Genomic DNA, 17,994 nt, shown 5'->3' with positions numbered 1-17,994 from the left:
GCCTTATCAGGATTCAGAAAGCATCTCTTCAAGGATTTCTGTCACTGGCAAGGCCGCTCTCCTGTATTCTGACCTCCTCTGCAGTTGCACACTGTCGCTCAGACAAAGACACAAAATGCAAACAGGAAATGAACAGCATCATATTTTATTTCTTGATTAATTTGTCTTCTTGGCAGGTACAACAGAAAACAGTAAAAATCATAAGGGGGGCAAAATCATCTGTCAGACATTCAAAACAGGAAAAAATCTTCTCTTCGTCAGATGTTGGAGCTGGTGTCCAGGAGCTTTAACACTTCTATTAATGTGTGGTTACCAGCTGAGGTTTCTTCTCTGAATAATAAAACATGAATGCACTCTTGCATTTGATGAACAATGTTGATGTTTGGCTTCCCACTAAAAGAAATCATGAAAAAATTATGAGGCAAAAAGTAAACTTCTCAGCCTAGAATAACCCTTAATCTCTGCTAGCAGTGGACTGAACAAACAAGATTTCAAGGCAGACCATGTTTAAGGGCAAATAACCGGGCTCCAATTTTCATGCATCACCAAGCCGCTTTTCTAATATAAGCGCGGCAGTTGGCAGCACCAGATGTACAGTAGAATACGAGAGAAGCCGTCCAAGATGTGCGGCTACTGGCTGACTGACAATCTTGATAAAACTTGTATTTGCTGTGCAGGATATTTCTCATCCATCCTTTTGTCATACAGCAGCTAAAACTGTAATTACATTTGAAGAGCATAGAGCTCCAAAACACCAGTGTTGTTGGCTGGTAGCTCTTAAACTGCACCACAAATGAATGGGTAAAGTAGATAAGTAATATCTATTTTGGATCCCGATCACTAAAACCTTTTGCTTTTTTTTTTTTTTTTTTTGTATGAAGCAAAACACAAGGTAACAAGTTCATTAGAGAAAATATGAGAGAGCATGATGCCTTAGATGGCGAGCAGATATTCTATGAGCTACTCGTGATTAGAAATAAACATTTGAACGTTATCTGGAGTTGAAAAATACATTGCTTTGTCTCTGTTTACTTATTCAACAAACAAACAAACAAATAAATGCTGCAGAAAGGAAATTCACTGATAAGAATAAAAGCTCAGAAGAATAACAATTTCCAAAATGATATTTACATTTTATTTATGATTTGATATCTAAATAGACCAGCCTATTACCTGTAAGATGAAGACAGGATTATCAGGCAATATCGAGTTTGTTTCATATGAAAGAAAAAGGAAAAAAACAACCAAAAAACAGTCGGATCAACACGATATTAATAATATGATAATATATCAAGAAGAATATTACGTTGTCTTTTACATCACCTCTACATACTGTCGGTATTGTGCTTTGATAAGACTTTTGCAACTAGAACACAGATACAGAAAGAATTAACAGCCCCACAAACACACATTGGCTCTCCTGGAATAAAAATTCACCTCATCTCATCACGCAGTCAAGATAATAGTAGATGAAGTTCAATGAAGACTCCTCACTTCATCCGGCACATGTTAAAAAAAACAAAAACAAACAAACAAATCCAGAACATCTGAGAAATTATATTAAGTGCAGCTCATTCATTTGCACAATCAACAAACACACACTGTACCTGCTTGGGTACTAATGTTGGCAATCATGAACACACACACACACACACACACATGCACACACACACACACACATTGAAAAGCTACACACACAACAGAAATACATGGGATGTATCATCTTCCTTTTCCTGTATATCACTGAGGCAAACTTGGTAATTGTAATATTTATATATATATATATGTATGTATATATATATAATATATATATATGTATGAAAAAAAATCTAAATTATAAATGAAATGAAAAACATGCAGTGGACAGATACAAGCATGCATTTACATGATGAGACCTGAAATCATCACCAGTACATTTCAAACGGTAGATGATGCACCTCTACCACTACCACTGCCAACACAAACGCCGAAATCCCTGCACACCCGACTACACTCTCTGCGAAACACAGATACATTCTCGTACAAACGACACAGAGTCCAGCTGTTGTTTTATGGAGCGCTGCAACAGTTACAGATGTTGCTACATGTACAATGAAGTAAGCAGTATGAATATTTGTCCCCCTAGCAGGCCGCTGTTGTGTGAAACCACCGTGTGTTGATGTGTTATATAAAGGCATGGGGGCTCTTTTTTTTTTTTTTTTTTTTGATCTGCTGTCCATGGTGAGATAACTGTACATTTCCCCTTGTTTATTTTTACATTTTTATTTTTTGTCTTTTGAAAGAGAGGTCCATGTTGGCAAGGTTTCTCCATGAGCATCCTTTGCGGCAGTATTCCAGAGGAAAACACAGAGAGAGAGAGAGTTTTGAGTTGCTGCATGAAATGTTCTCTGGAAAATTAACAGATATTTTTATTTTTGGGATTTCCTCTCCACTTTGCTTTGGGTGAAAGTTCCTTTCATCGCATTTGTCGTGTTTGATTTGTCTGCTTTACTCCGTTTCTATGTAAAAAGTGCCTCTGTTAGACTTTGTATCAGGTCCTCACGCTCCTCGTGTTGGATAGGTCTTGTTGTATGGTTGGCTTTGGTTGCATAACACGCACTTTGATGCTTCACCCGGGTCTGCTCAGCAAGTGAAGTCTTCAAAGTTGGCCTGGCCCGGATGATGAGGTAACATGTTGCCTGGATATGTTGATGGCGTACGCAGGTTCTCACAAGGAGCCTGAGAGAAAAATGAGGAGACATGAAGCAAAGTCATGTTAAAAGAGGAGAAAGACACCAGGAGAGGAAATACAGATATAAGGGAGTCATCACAACCAGACAGAAAATAAAACACATTTGCGAACCCTAAAGTCATACTTGCGAGAGGAAATATTTTCAAAAGAAATACTCTGAAGTTAAGTAAAAAATGAATATGAAAATAATGAAGGTAGATGGTAAGACTACCAAGTAAGTCAGGAGAGCAGATCAGAGGAGAAGCACATCTTTTTTTTTCTCTCTGCCTGGACACAGGCTGACAATTAAAGTGAACTGGCTTCATTTACACTTAGAAATAAGTGAGCTGTCACACCTTCCAAAGCTCTAATTCCAGCCTGTCCCTGCTGGTCCTGTCCAGCCGCTTTGATTAAATTCAAGCCATTTTCCACTCACCAACTTCTCTCTCTCTCAATTTTCACTCCCTCTCATCCCAATCACTTTTTTTTCGCTCCCCTTTCATGTCTCTCAAGTCTTTCCCTCCCCTAGCTTCCACCGTCTTTATCGCCCCACTCTCTTGTTTACTCTTCCGCCAATTCGTCCTCCTTTACTCCGGCTGCGACTGAGACAGTGAAGACAAAGAAGAGAGTGTGCCCCTTGTCAAAGCAATGTGATCTGGCACAATCAAAGTACTTAGCAGCAGCCTACTGACATGGCGTTTCACATCATCCAGGCTCAACACAGCTCCCCGGTCATTGTTGTTGCGGCCTTTGTGTTTCTTCTTCACGCATCGGCAGAACTTGTACTTGAGCACCTGAAAATAGGTGAAGACAACCATTATTGATCTTTGGGATTACAAACACAATATTATACAGAAAAAAGAATTCTCCTCTTTTTTCTCTTTATATAGTTCAATCACACACGCTTTAAACTTTAGATCAAGCAAACTGAAATTCAAATGAGATTGATTTTATGTATCTATAAATATGCTTCCCCATCAATCCTGCATATGAGCAGGTGCTGCTTTCTGTGCTATCTGTCTCTCCCACTCTCTCTCTATCTCACACACACACACACACACACACACACACACACACACACACACACACACACACACACTAGCTAAAAACCAAGGACTAACAGACAAAAAGTCTTCTTCGCATTACTGGTAAAAGGGAAAGCATAGAGGAAGCATGCAGCACAGAGTTACTCTAATGAGAACGGACAGAGACATCCTGACTAATCTAAAATATAATACATCCAAAATGTTAATGTATTCAGCGTTGCTTCTGTTCAGATGTGTGTGTGTGTGTGTGTGTGTGTGTGTGTGTGTGTGTGTTGCACAGAGATGGAGCTGCAGGGTTGTGAGGGACAGAGTGTTCGTCATGCTCGCTGAAACACGTCCTTGTGCGGATGGTAACGTGTGAAAAAAGCTCTATTTAAAACACCATAATGGTGTTACACATTTGCATAAACAATACATTGCAATGGATGTTTTCTTTAAGTGAGATGCTCCTGGTGATGGTGGGAGATGTTGTGAAAAGAGATATTTCACCTCATATAGATAGTCAAAGAGTTCGAGAACAGTGAGGATGCTGGCTCCGATGAAGAGACCCATCTGACCTCCAATGTCACCTGAAAAAAACAAATTATACAAAACATGAGATAGAACATGAAACAGAGATCAGCTCTGAAACCTATTTTTATCTGTATTAAAGTCTGAAAAGTGAGAAATGTAACATAAAACATAGTTTGCATGTGTTTGCAGAAGCCATGATGGATTAAAGAGACAGTTTGGTGTCTTCTGGGACGACAACACCGTTATAAAAATGCAAACACTTGTGTTTCTGTCACTTTGGATATAAAGCGTCTGTCATGTTGAATGCAGCATATAATCTATTCCCAAGAAAAAAAACGACAGCCATTTCCTTACCCAGAAGGCCTGCCAATTCGTAGGCTTTCTTTTGTTCAATGGTTTCGTAGTTTAGAGCCTCAAAGTAGATATCCAGAACCAGAATGTTATCACTGTAAACAGAGAGAGAAGCACAGAGGCTTAAGTCACACAGTCAAATGTCTCTGTTTATATTTTATATACTTTTCTTTTTTTTTTCTTTTTTATCAGACGTTCCTCAGGCGGAAAATATGACTGGTGACTCTGCCTCTTCCTGCAGATAACAGAGCAGATGCGTCAAGTTGAGCAAATAACCGGCGCTTACTAATTTCCCCCAGGTGGCTCTGGTCATTGAGGAAAACAAGGGAAATGATGACAGCTGTTTGATTTCATACTGCATAAATGTCTCAAACGCTCGGCTTCAGCAGAAAGAAAAAAAAAAGTTTTCAGGCCTAGGGCAAAGCGGCCTATTATTTTGATTCCTGAATATCCTCTCTGTGGGACGAATAGTCTTCACACCCAACTGGAATTGAGTTCACAACCGAAATTCAACATGTAGTTTCTTTTATTTTTTGGACTAATGCACTGTTGAATTTAAGTCAAGACCAATAACAATCTGCCAGCCTCTAGTAAAGCAGAGGGCTGATTCGAAACGACTAAATGCAAATTACAGCAGATAATGTAGAGACGGAGATGTACTAATGCAAAATGAACACACAACATCTGCTTGTTTCATGATAAGTGTAGGAAACATACTTTCAACTCCTGCTGTTTGATTGCACTAACTTTATCAAAAGCACATAAAACATCGCTTTTAAACAACATGAAGAACAATCATTATGGACTTAATTCCTCGCCTGGTGAGGTAATCTCGGTTAGTGCTTCCAAACCTTTTCTGTCAGACGCACACCCACAGCCCTGTCAAATGAGCTCAAACACCCCTTCACAGACCCTCTTCACAGCAGACATTTTGTCTCATCATAGCAGGATTCTCCATTAATTTTGGCCAATTATTTCTTCTGTTTATCCATCACTTTTCAACTATATATCCTATACTTTATACTTATTTTTTTTCTTTCTATGCTTTTTTTGAAGCAGTTAAGCTTCTCTGAAATCTTTGCACGTACACCCTGGCAGCTGCAGAAGTAGTTACCCCCTTGGGGTACTACTAGCCCTGGTTGGGAATTACTGATCAAGGTGTTTTTTATCTTCTTATTACTGATATTCCTGTGTGTTTTCTCCAGATTTGTAGGCACACCTGTGTGAGGTGTCAGCCTGCAACTTGAATTATACTTCCATGCTGTCAGGTGTTCTCACTGCTTCGTGAGTAACCTGCAATACATCTGATCAGAGCTGCTGTCAAAACAGCAGATGAAGCTGCGTGACTCTCTCTGTCTGTGTTTGTGGTTCCCAGTGGAAAGACAGACCACCGTCCCAGACTTCAGTTTCACATCACTTCACCCTGTGCAGCCCAGATACCTAACAGAACACTCCCAGCAAATGTTCATCAGACTGCTTGGAAATCTATCCAGTCAAAAAATGTAATGGATGGATGGGCTCACATCTATACACCGGGGATTAAAATAAAATTCTGAGACAAGTGAAAGGTTTTTGTAGCACTCTGACTACATATGGTGTAATTATCTTGTCCTCAACAGTACCAGTGGGAATGATAGATAAAAGATTCAACTATTATTGCGCCCTTTCCTCATTTCCTTGAGCCACCTTTGACATATTCAGTAGTTTTGGCAAAGAAACACTTCATATAGGCTAATTAATCAAGTTAAGCTCTGACTAGAAGCTCCTTGTGCTATTTCCACTCAACTTACTCAAATGAAAACAGACAGCATTGTGCAGCACTGTTTCAAGAGTTTCTAGTGCAGATTAGATGACGTTTATTGCTTGTGTAGGTGGTTTGAAATACTACTAGTCTAGTTCTTCACAATCAAGAAGCTACATTACATTGACAAGTGTCAACGCTGTTATGAAAGGACCACAACGTGTCTCAGGTCTGGAGAAACCTGCTTTTTATAACTGTTTCTCTAATTTAAACAAATAGAAATAAAAAGCGAGAAGAAACATAGAGACAATGGACATTTAAAGTATGCCTGTGGGATATGGCTGATCACAATGTGAATTTAAATATTTTTTTCTATTATTGATTTGCATAAATCACAATATGGCAAATGATCAAATTGACATTGAAGGAACAGGATGGTGTAGGATTCAGTGACATTTATGTAAACTATGGATCCCATTTTTAATAACGATTCTGATACCTTACATGTAACTTTGCATATGGGTTGGTATCGAATATTAATCCGTTATGTGTGTGTGTGTATATATCATATCATTATCATATCACTGTTGTATGGCCTGTCTCAGGTAAACCCTTTTTAAAACAAATTGAGAGAATGTCTGAAGTTTGATAGTCAGTCTGCTGACATCGCTACACTACCGGAAACCAACTCTTCTTCTCTGCTCTAAAACAATACTTGCCAGTGCCCAGTGCCTCTGAATGGCTAGTATTCACCACCTTCATTGGTTTTGATTGGTTGGATTGAAAATATCAGGGTAAGCCATTCAAAGTCAGGGCGGGCCATCCTGGGAAGAAAATCCAAATGGGACACTGCCCCATTTTAAGGTTAATAAATTCTGTTGTATCGGATTAGTACATATCACATCAGAACAACTCTTATTGCAACTGCTGCACCTCACCTCACCCTCACATTCCAAGCATGTAGGAGAAACTATTGTGGCCGCAAGACCAAATGCAACAGTGCAGAAGGATGTTCAGTCATCTGCTAAAGAGGGAAAGTTTCTCTGTGATCCCCGTCAGTCAGAGTTGAACACGTACGCTGTATGAGTTAAATTTGAGAATAACACATAAAAGTGTGAGCATGATATTGTAACATCACCATTAGTTTGTAAACCAGCATGAAGTTAAAAATATCTGCATATTGATAGATTTTGTGTTTTTGAATAAAGAAGTTCACATGCTTTTATGAATAATTAATAAAGTTATTATTCCAAGCAGAGCATTTTCTTCTTAAAACACATCTGTAGGGGTCCTTTAATCACTTCAACTCCTAAAATGCACTTAAATAACAAGTGATTAACATCTCCGAGTATTATTTCCAGCTGTTTCATGGGCAGTAGCTTAGCAGCCAACAGTACATGAGTGGTTACACTGAACTACACCAACTGACAATGTGTAAAACAGGATAAAAAGACATAAGAATGTGACTTACGCTATGTACTGCTCTGTCTTGTTGAATTTCTTGGCAAGGTACTTGGCTGATGCTTTGCTGGGTATCTTGACAAAGGACATCTCTTTACCATAGCGCGTCATGTTGCATGGTGTCTCGCACACACAGTAGTCATTGTCTCTCTCAACAAGAAAGTCTGAGAAATAAAGAAGACAGAAAGAAAGAGAGAGGAGAGAGAGGGAATATAGAGAGATTAAAAGAGGGAAGATGCAGGGATTGATAGATGCATTGTCACCCAGGGATGACAAACAAAAAATGGCAGCAGAGTGAAATGCGTCAAACAAATCTTGTGAAAAGAAGCCATGGGTAGACACCCCAGAGACCCTTATAAGAAATGCAAAAGATTTAAGACACGCTGTGACAGAGTCTAAGAGACGGCAACAGCCAGAGGCTGACATGTGACTCTGTGTCATGAAAGACTGAGAGATTGCAAGTCAATAAAAAAAACAAAACAAGCAACAGACATGAAAGGCCTGAAAGGTATCAGTTGATTGAAGAGAGGAGGGAGTGTGAAAAGGAGAGCCTTCAGCACCAGGCCTGAGTTTTACTCTTTGAGAATGGCTACCATCAGACTGAAGGAACACTATTATCTGTTATCAGCTTGGATCAGGGGCTCTCAACAGTGGGATATACACATTGAACAGTCTATACGCACGCATGCACACACGCAGCATGCTGGGTTATCTTCTTACCCAGGGCAGGATCCGCACACTCCTTGTACTGCTCCGGGGTGCAGTATGGGGCATCTCCTAAGGACGGAAGAAAAAAAAATGTTCTCAGTCTGAACAAAAAGAGAGAAAGAGAGAGAGAGAGAGAGAGAGAGAGAGAGAGAGAGAGAGAGAGAGAGAGAGAGAGGCACAAAGGATGACGAGATCGGAGCTTGTAATTAATTTTGTCTTAGACTGCCATTAGCGTCCGCATCACGACTGGATATTCATTGCAAATTTGATCTCATCTTGTAATTGATTTCATTAACTTTTGTACTTTCGCTGTCTCTCATCAACACTTTCAGTCTCTGTCACCCTTGTCTCCACCACCCTCTCCATCTTTCTCTCCCTGGCAGTTGACAACCCTATCCCTCTCTCAGAAGAAAAAAAAAGACATGTCCTAGATGTAGAGGAAATTATTATCCATGTGCAATTATTCATTGCATTTTGGTTCATACTCTTTAAAAAATCACTCTAATGACAGGCAGATAGGAGAGATGAATAGCAGCAGAGCACAATCCACAGGGCATAGAGTTTTAACTGGGGAGTTCTCTGTAGACTCGCATTAATCAACTACACAATCACTATGAAATAGCAACTAATCCTGATTATCGCACTGACAGATTGCCTTGCTCTTAATATGCAAACACAGAGCTAAAAGTGACCCTGATTGAAGCAAGAGACATTAACAATTATTGGACAGGTGAGTGCAGGTTAAAAGAGGCCAAATTCAAATGTTTCCTCTGCGCCAAACTCCTTTTCAATTTGTCGTCTGAGATGCCACACAGTGATTAAATGGAGGAGGTGGACAGGAAATGCCAGCAGTAATCACTGCACAAACACAAAGTGAAAATAGTTGAGTTTTCCAATTCACTGGTGTGTGAAAGTATCTGATTTTCTGCAGTCGCTGGCAAAAGGCACTTTGTTCCTTCGGGATTGTTTTTGTCACCAAGATTTCAAATAAAAGCACTTCCAGCCCGCACGGAGACTATAACATTTACATCTTTACAATGTAGATATATGGCATTTGTATCAAGCAATGAGATGCCCTTCTGGCACCTACCGGGCATGTGGACCATCCTGCAGTTGCAGTTCTCCACCAGGTATCGCGTCTCACAGTCGATCCGGCAGGCCGTGATGCTGTAGCTGTTAAAAAAGTCTGAGTCCATCGGCGTGGCCTTACAGTCACCCCACGGTGGAGGTAGGTATGTCAGCTGAGAGAGAGAAGCATCAGTGCAGAACAATATTAGCTATAAAGCATTCTGTGTGTTGAATATCCTCTGACTCCATCCGTTTATGCAGTCATTTGACCTCGTCCTTTCAATCAATATGGCGATAAAGCTGTTACTCTGTCTGTATTAAAAACATATTTATTGAATCTGGTACTGAAAATAAATCTTGTTCCTAGACTATGGTGAATACATGTACACAGTTGTGCTCATTGTGGGAGCTTTTCTCCTACGCTTCTCCTATTCCTATTCCTATCCTCTGTGCTTTCATTCTACTGCCCACTCTCCATGCAGGAAGTGAATAGTATCAGCTGTGCAGTACAGCTGTCATGTTGTAAGTTACACTCTAAACAGCTCTGCCACAGGAAAGTGTGCTCCATCTGTTTTGAACCATAAATGTACTTTTTTTTTAATCACTTTTGTGCAGTCTGTGCTATGAAATACCCTTTTTACCCATTTTTAAGTAGACATAAAAGCAGGTCGGTAGCCACAAGTTCAGCAAAGAAAGGCTAAAAAGGGATGATGAACTACCATTTTAATAATCTGTATAATGTCAGAAAATGGTAAAAAAAAAAGAAAAAAGTATTGAAATCTGGGAAGCAGATACCAGTATGTTGTTGCCATTGTTACCTGACTAATCGGTTAATTTAATATATTTCAGTTCTACAGGTGAGAATTAAGACCTTTAAATCTCTCGCATACGTTTTAGGTCCAGCATATAGAGGAAGGAGCATAAAAGCAGACAAATAAGTCATCAGCAAAAACTAATAAAGTCTAGGACAGAAAACACGTTTCTAATGTCCAGGAAACATAAATGAATATGAATAAAGATGAGATAATCATGAGTATATTGCTTGACCACTAGAGAGATTACAACTCTAAGCATCGCTAGTCCCTGACCTCAACCATCAGTGCCTGTGAGCAGAGAATTACAATGAGATAAAAACATAGACATAAAATAATTCTATTTAAAGTTTAGGTTAATTAAAAAGTGAGTAATCAAAACAATAATTGTGCTATACGGTGGGATATGTGAATATATATAATGTAGCCCCGATGAATCTGAATACTTGAGATTGCATCATAGTGTTCATGCAGAAAGAGTAAGCTGAAATCACTCTAGCAGATCATATTCCATTATTAGCAGTATTCATCTGCATTTCAGCTGACTTAAAAAAAAAGAAGGGCAACAATTTGATGCATTAAATGAAGTAGCAAGCTGTAAGACAGCCTCTGTGTGTTTCCGTCTCATCAGTTCAAACAGTACATCACTGAGTGCTCACACAGCAATAAATTAAAGGCCACTGTTTTGATTTAGGGTGCTGCGTTTTACAGTTTGTCCCGGAGTACAAGAGGCAGTCACGTGTCACGCGCTGGATGTGGTTACTAATAACCACAGGCGATGTTCAACATGCACGTACAGTATTCACACACACGCAGTAAACACACTGAAGAAAACCACATGGGTGTAAGTGAAATCTGTAGACGAGGATGATTCCTCTTCTTATTTTCACATCAAGGACATTTGACAAAGTCAAACAGAACATAAAAACCATTAGAGCCGGGTAGAATGTCAATTAATCAATGATAGGTGCTTGTGTATTTATTCACCTCATCATGAGGGCTGGACCTATTGGCGGAGCTATGTGAATAAGTAATGGCTGTCTGAGCTCTGCTATTTTGATTCCTCTGCATTTTAAAAAGCTCAACTCAGCCATCCTAAACCACCTTGTGGCAACATTACTTCTCTTTGGTTAAACTCCTGCAAAAGCTTAATTTTTGCGGATAAAAGTAAATCTGGCATAAGAGATTTCAGCGATGCCGTTAGCTGTTTAAAGACCATGACGGAGAAAATAAATCATGTTAAGATTGTGACCTTAATTCTCTCATTTATTAACTGAGTGAAAGAGAGAGAGAGAGAGAGCAAACAAAAAGGTTAAGAGGTTGAAAAAGGAGGAAGGGCGAGAGTCAGAAAGACTCAGTGGACAGCAAAAGAGGAGGATGGAGACAAGCTGGGAAGAGAAATATTTTAAGCTTTTTTTTTTTGTTATTCATATTAAGTAGGGGGAAATTGCATATTTTTCTTTTGTGGGATTGTGGTGAGTGACAGCTTGGCTGGCTGAAAAGACCCCAACAGTTTTACACTACAGGACTGCTGAAGCAGGGAGTTGAATGACTGAGCAAACTGCATTAGATTAATGAAGAGTGAGCCTGCCAGACAATTAAATAAATAAATAAATAGAGAGAGAGGGACCGAGAGAGGGGAATCATATTAAAAAGAGAGGAACTGTACTGTAGGAATTGTAATGACTGTTGGAGAGGAAAAAAGTAAGCGAGCTAGTGAGAAATAGAGAAAAACAAAGAGGGACAGTTTCCTGCAGACGCGACATTGGCAGCATGCAAAATCCTTCTGCAGCCCGCTGACACTGGAACACACTCAGTAGTTGGGTGGACGTGGAAGGACTGAGATCACTCACTATGCCTTCCCCTCCACCATTCATTATCATTGGTTCTGTAGCATATTATTTGTATGGTGTATGCTTGCCATTACACCTGCAGAATTATTCACACTTCTGGGGAATAAATTGGATACACTTTATTTCATGGAGCATGACAGACTTCGAAGAGTTGACCGGGGAAAGTTTGTTTTTTACGATGATATTAAGGCCTCTTTGTGTGTAACTATCAGACCTGGATAAAGTCCAAGGACTCCAAGGGACCCGCAATCATGAACAGTCCCCTCAATTGCACTGCGGGAGTGGTAAGTGTCTTCAAATTGGAGGGCATACCGTACCCAATTTCCAGCCTTCATCACATTAAAGGGGAGTAGAAAAGTACAATTGTCATGTTATTGATGGGTCTGTGTCATCTATGTGAAATACAGGATTGATTTCCAGATAAAATGATGTTTTTAACCTTCTTTGTGAGAAAGCAGAATGTCATTTGTCCTTCAAAACACAGCAGAGTGCTGATAGTGCTTAATGTGTGGGACGCCTCACTTCAACTCCCAAGAGTCCAACAAAAGCCTTGAACGGGGCCAATGACGAATATGTCCTGCGTGGCTCAGTCATGGAGGCTCATGTACAATGTGACTTGATGACTGTGAATGCCCGGAAACATTTTGTTCAGTGCTGGAAGAAGTATTTAGAAAAGTACCAATACAACATGGAATTGTTCTGCAGGAAAAAAATGACTGATTATTGTATATTACATAATTGGATTATAATACTGATGCAACAATGCGCACTAGCATTTTACTGCTTTAGCTGGTCGATGTGGAGCTAGTTTGAACTGCTATATAAAGGGCCACAAGAAAATTCTGAGGGGTTGTGAGATGATTAATGGGATGTAAAGAAAACAAAACAAAGTTCTGCTCCACAAATTTGTATTCATTATTGGACTTTTAGATAATCTTTGCTTTTTTTTGTGAAATATTAAATAATTTTACCTCTTTGGGCCTCGTACATTTATCTAAATGAAACCACCAGAGAGGAAATCAATTTCAGTGGAACTCACAGTTGTCTTTTTTTTTTGGTCACAAGCCAAAAAAAAAAAAAAGGCTGGGCAGCACTGGTTTAATCATTGACAACACATTGTGTTTTATAAGTTTTAAGGTGTCCATGCTGCTGTGCGCCCTTTCTGCTTCCTATTTCTTTTAGTAAACACAGTCAAATGTTTTTATGTAAAATCCTACAAAACTACAGCTGTCACACAAATGTAGTGGAGTAAAAAGTACATTTGCTTTTGACATTCAGTAGATTTATAAAGTAGAAATAAAATAGAAATACTCTAGTAAAGTAATAGTGCAAAGATGTACCATAACTGAGTAAAATATACACAGTTTTTCCCTGGTCATCCCTATTCTGTTCTCCTCAGTATCCTGCCTGTACATTATCAGTTTAATTATCAGGTTGCTGTCAGCATCACTACCCATGTTTCTCTTTCTGTACAGTAAATCCATTGTGTTCACTTCATTCTGTGACAAACAAAAGGTTAAAATCTGTGTTCCAGCACCTCAGACTATAATTAGCCATTAGATTAAATATTCATATACAAAGAATGTTAAACTCACAAAGAGGCTTTCTGATAAGCTCGCTTACTGAACAGCTTGTATACTGTTTATATTTCAAATGATTGACTGAATGATTGATAGTGACTGACCAGTGAAAGTCTGCTGCAGAGTGTGTGTGTCGGTGGTGCAGGGTTATCAGGAGTGCCTTAGAGGCGACAGAAAGATACTCCAGATGGTTGTGGATCAAGGGGAGTGGGCAATATATGGTGAGTGCTACTGGGACACTGGCCAGAGTTTGATCAACCGTGGCAGAGTCATCAGGGCCATGGAGGATGTCGAAAGCCCCAAAACACTCCCAATGATCCAAACATAAATTGCCGATGATAGCCAGTGTATGACTGTTCACACTAGATAAGCATGGCAACTAGATAAGCAAGTGTCCATGTAAACAAACATCTGATTGGAAAAATAATCAGATTTAAAGCTGTCAGAGTGAAAATTCAAATTTTATACTCAAACTAACTTTAATGTCAAGTAAAGTTTCTAAACTTATAGAAAAGCTACGTGGGCTAAAGCAAGATATATGATGAAACAACATGGCTAGGATAATGAAACAAAAATAAAACAGGAGAATCATTTTGTTGTATACATTACCTCAACATGATTGATTTTGTGAAAGAGATTAGCATTCACTAAATGCTACAAACTTATACACTGCCAGATAAAAAACAAAATAGTCAAATTATTCGGTTGTTGATGTCACCTATCACCTGCCATCTTTTGGCATGCTGTAGGTTTCCTTAAGCTCCATAAGAAGGTTTGGCTCAATAACCCCAAATATCATTTATTTTCATCGATCGATGACACACAACTTGATGTGTTGTGAAATTTGGAGACTGTGGTGCTGAGGGAATACAAATCAGAAATAAACCTTGTTTGGATCATTAAACACATCAGAATTTAATAATACCTTTGATAACCTGGCTTCATTCATGGAAGTGTCTGCTGCTCTATAATTAAATTTTGAGTGTCATGTTTATAAGGTTGTAGTCCTATGTCAATCAGGTTTTGTTTAAAGCGAGCTCATATTTTTTTTATGAATCTCCAAAGTTTTACTCATTACTTTTACATCACACCATTCTTCAACATACATTTGTGAGCTTTGGTGCTCAGACCTTGCAACATAACTCTGCTAACACACTTCTAGTTGAAATTTGTCTCACTACCTCAGTTGCTTAAACACAAATTTCTGCAATAAATGTCACTTTTAACCTTTACTTTGTATTATCATTTGCTATATTATATCTTATATTGTATCAATGTGTGTGTTATTTCTTTTCATGTGTCATCATTATTATTATTATCAAAGCCAGATGGGCTCATTTTATATTTGCATCCTTTTGAGTAGTGCAAGAGATTATTTGATTTATGGACAATATCTCTTTGAGATCCTCAAAATGAGATTAAAAGACTAATACTGACTTCCAGATATCCCCTGATAAATAGTGCTGAAGTATATATCTATATTTCCTCTTTCCCAAGACGTACCCGTTGTTCCTGACAGGAGACAAAGGTCTGAAACCCCGGAGCCACTCCAAAGCCCAGCTGGTCTATGAACGGCGGCTCATCCTGGGTGTGGATCTGAACTTTGATCCCTGCTTCAAATGATGTCTCGTCTGTTGACAAGAAGAGGTTAGGACATTTACATCAGGGATGATGATTTGTATGCACACGTTGGCCTGCGATGATCCACCCAGCAGTAGTTGTTACAAATCAAATGGAGAAAAGGCTGTGTCCCGGTCGAATAGGTTTCAGTCAGTGAAAGAAAAACAAGCCAGAAACAAAATCTAAGAAACAACAAAATAAACGTGACAAATATTAAAATATCATTAACTTCAGCTACACAGGGCATGGCGCATTTCAAGTGAGTAATTGTTTATTCATTAGTTTTACCTATGGACTTCCTGGGATGACAAACACTGTAATGTGTGAGGAGTTAATAATAGCGGGAATGAGGAGTGAAAGGATAAAGAAGATGGACTTCATAAGTAGGGCGGATGATGACAATACATGCCCCACAGGAGTCTTATTTACTGCAGGGGGGAAATGAAAGTGAATAGATAAATTAATAAATAAATGATCATGAGGATAAAAGGAAAATCAATACAGCTGACAGCTTGCTCTACTACAGCACTCTGCTGTATAGATTTTAAATGAAGCAGATGGCGTCTTTGATACTGAGATAGGAGAACATCGCAAAGACATGGTGATTCAAACCTATACTTGTGCAAACATGTATAGGTCACATTTGTAGAGACCTGGTGCTGCTTTTTGTGGTGATGCTGGGCTGGATTCAAAAGATTGAGATCTTTTGAGCGCTGGCTCTGGGATAGAGTAGGATGTCTGCTTTCTGCTGCCTTTCCTCCCCTCTTGTCACTGGGTAACATCTTCTGAGCCAGGCTTTTTCAACTGTTTTCAATTAAAGAGCTCAGGGATGTGAAGAGAGCTTCGACAAAGAGTGACAGACTTTAACTGTTACACATTGCTCTTCTGAGACCAGATGCAAAGCCATTTTCTGCTGCTGCCAAGACAAATGCTTGACACTTGGAGCAGCACATATACATAAGTATTGCCCAAGCTCTGGCTCCAAACGTGTGTGTCATCTTTAAGTCATAGCCATCTGTCATCCAATTGAAATAGTGATATTTGGACTGAGCCTTCACACTTGACACAAGGCTATTCAGCTGCCTCGATGTTGTGCCATTGGCTGTGCTTTGTTGTGAAATAATTTTCAGGTGCACAGAACACTTCTTAACAAAACAGCTGCTGTAAGCTGTAAGAATTTTATTCATCAAGAGCCCAGTCAGTGGAGAGAACGTGAACAGTCCAAGATGTCTTACGCTAAACGGTTTATTCTATCAATACGTTTGTCGTTGCATGATGCTGCCTAAATTCTGAAGAAGCTGTCCTGTTTTACTTGTCTACATGCCCTCAGGATACTACATACAACTATTGTATGTCCACAAATGATCATATTCAATGCATCTACAGTATTATTTGACCAAGACAAAGCCTCAGTGGTGCACATGGTTTGTTAAATATTAATTTTCTTGTTCTGGTGGCAGTTTCTACGCACACCTTTTGAACTTGCATGCTTTGATAAATGAGGCTCCACGTGTTTGAACTGGCACATTATGCAGCACAGGGCATCCTGCCAGATCAAACAAACAGGTGATAAATGTTGTTATAATGAGACTAATCAATGACCAATCTGCATCATTTTGGCATTAATGACAAAAAACGACTGGAAAAATGAAGTTTGATATTTATGGAAGCCATGGTTGACATTTTTCTTGACTTTAAGACAATGATATCTTGTTTTTTTTAACTTACACTTTTCTATTTTCAGTTTCAGTCTAAGAAGGAGTTTAACAAGTCAATATAAACTGTGAACCAATCACCAAAACAAACACATTTGAAATGAATACTATAAACATCATGAAATAATGCTGTACAATTTCAAATAGATGCAATAATGTAATGAATAATAAAAAGCCATGTGAATAAAGCATATGGCTGTGTATGTATTGTAGTCACTGTATTCTTCCACCACATTGCTCCTACCTTTAATTATTTAATAACTTACATAATGTGCATTATATATTCATATGATTAAATCATTTAGGCTTTAACTAGATGCTGCTTTATATTTAAATATTAGAGTCACATCACAGCTTGGTGCTTCATTGTTTAATGATGATCCTCAGTGTTTCTGTGACCATAGTGAACTGCTTCTTTACATTCATTTCCCAGTACATATCAAATATTGATGCAAACATCCAAGATATATGCAGCTGCATTAAAATCAGGAGTCTTAGGGTCTCCTGAAGTGGCCCCGAATGGAAGAGTCTGTAGCCTCCATCGATTTTATATCTGGCAAAGGGTTCTGCTTTTATTTGATTTATGTGCACTTGAAGCCTAACTGACAAGTGATAAAATTATATTACAATGAAATAAAATTTTCCTGATCAATATCCATCTTTCCTTATACAGATTAGTCGATAATATTATTTGGACACAGTGGGTATTTGGAAAGATCAAAGGTTGCATTTTTTCAGGGTCATCACTCATAATAAATGGAAGTGTGAGGAACATTTAAGGGCGTTTTTAGAGGTGCATAACTGAACATGCATTGG

At 38.9% G+C, this 17,994-nt stretch overlaps 1 protein-coding gene across 3 annotated transcripts in view; it reads right to left on the bottom strand.

The window, feature by feature from the left end:
• Positions 1–824: 824 nt before the first annotated feature.
• asic1b (acid-sensing (proton-gated) ion channel 1b) overlaps positions 825–17,994 on the bottom strand; it is a 147,296-nt gene continuing 130,126 nt past the window's right edge. For all 3 annotated transcript variants that reach the window (XM_027279610.1, XM_027279608.1, XM_027279609.1), the window contains 8 exons: positions 15,347–15,474; positions 9,621–9,771; positions 8,543–8,599; positions 7,833–7,986; positions 4,624–4,715; positions 4,246–4,325; positions 3,403–3,504; positions 825–2,718 (listed from right to left, as the gene is read on the bottom strand). In XM_027279610.1, coding sequence (XP_027135411.1) covers positions 2,623–2,718; positions 3,403–3,504; positions 4,246–4,325; positions 4,624–4,715; positions 7,833–7,986; positions 8,543–8,599; positions 9,621–9,771; positions 15,347–15,474 — 860 coding nt within the window. In that variant the 3' untranslated portion in view covers positions 825–2,622. The remainder of the gene's footprint in view (positions 2,719–3,402; positions 3,505–4,245; positions 4,326–4,623; positions 4,716–7,832; positions 7,987–8,542; positions 8,600–9,620; positions 9,772–15,346; positions 15,475–17,994) is intronic.

The sequence above is a fragment of the Larimichthys crocea genome, chromosome VI (genome assembly GCF_000972845.2).
Source record: "Larimichthys crocea isolate SSNF chromosome VI, L_crocea_2.0, whole genome shotgun sequence".
NCBI lineage: Eukaryota > Metazoa > Chordata > Actinopteri > Sciaenidae > Larimichthys > Larimichthys crocea.
Note: the sequence above shows the minus strand (reverse complement) of the source record. Positions and strands in the feature narration are given on the sequence as shown.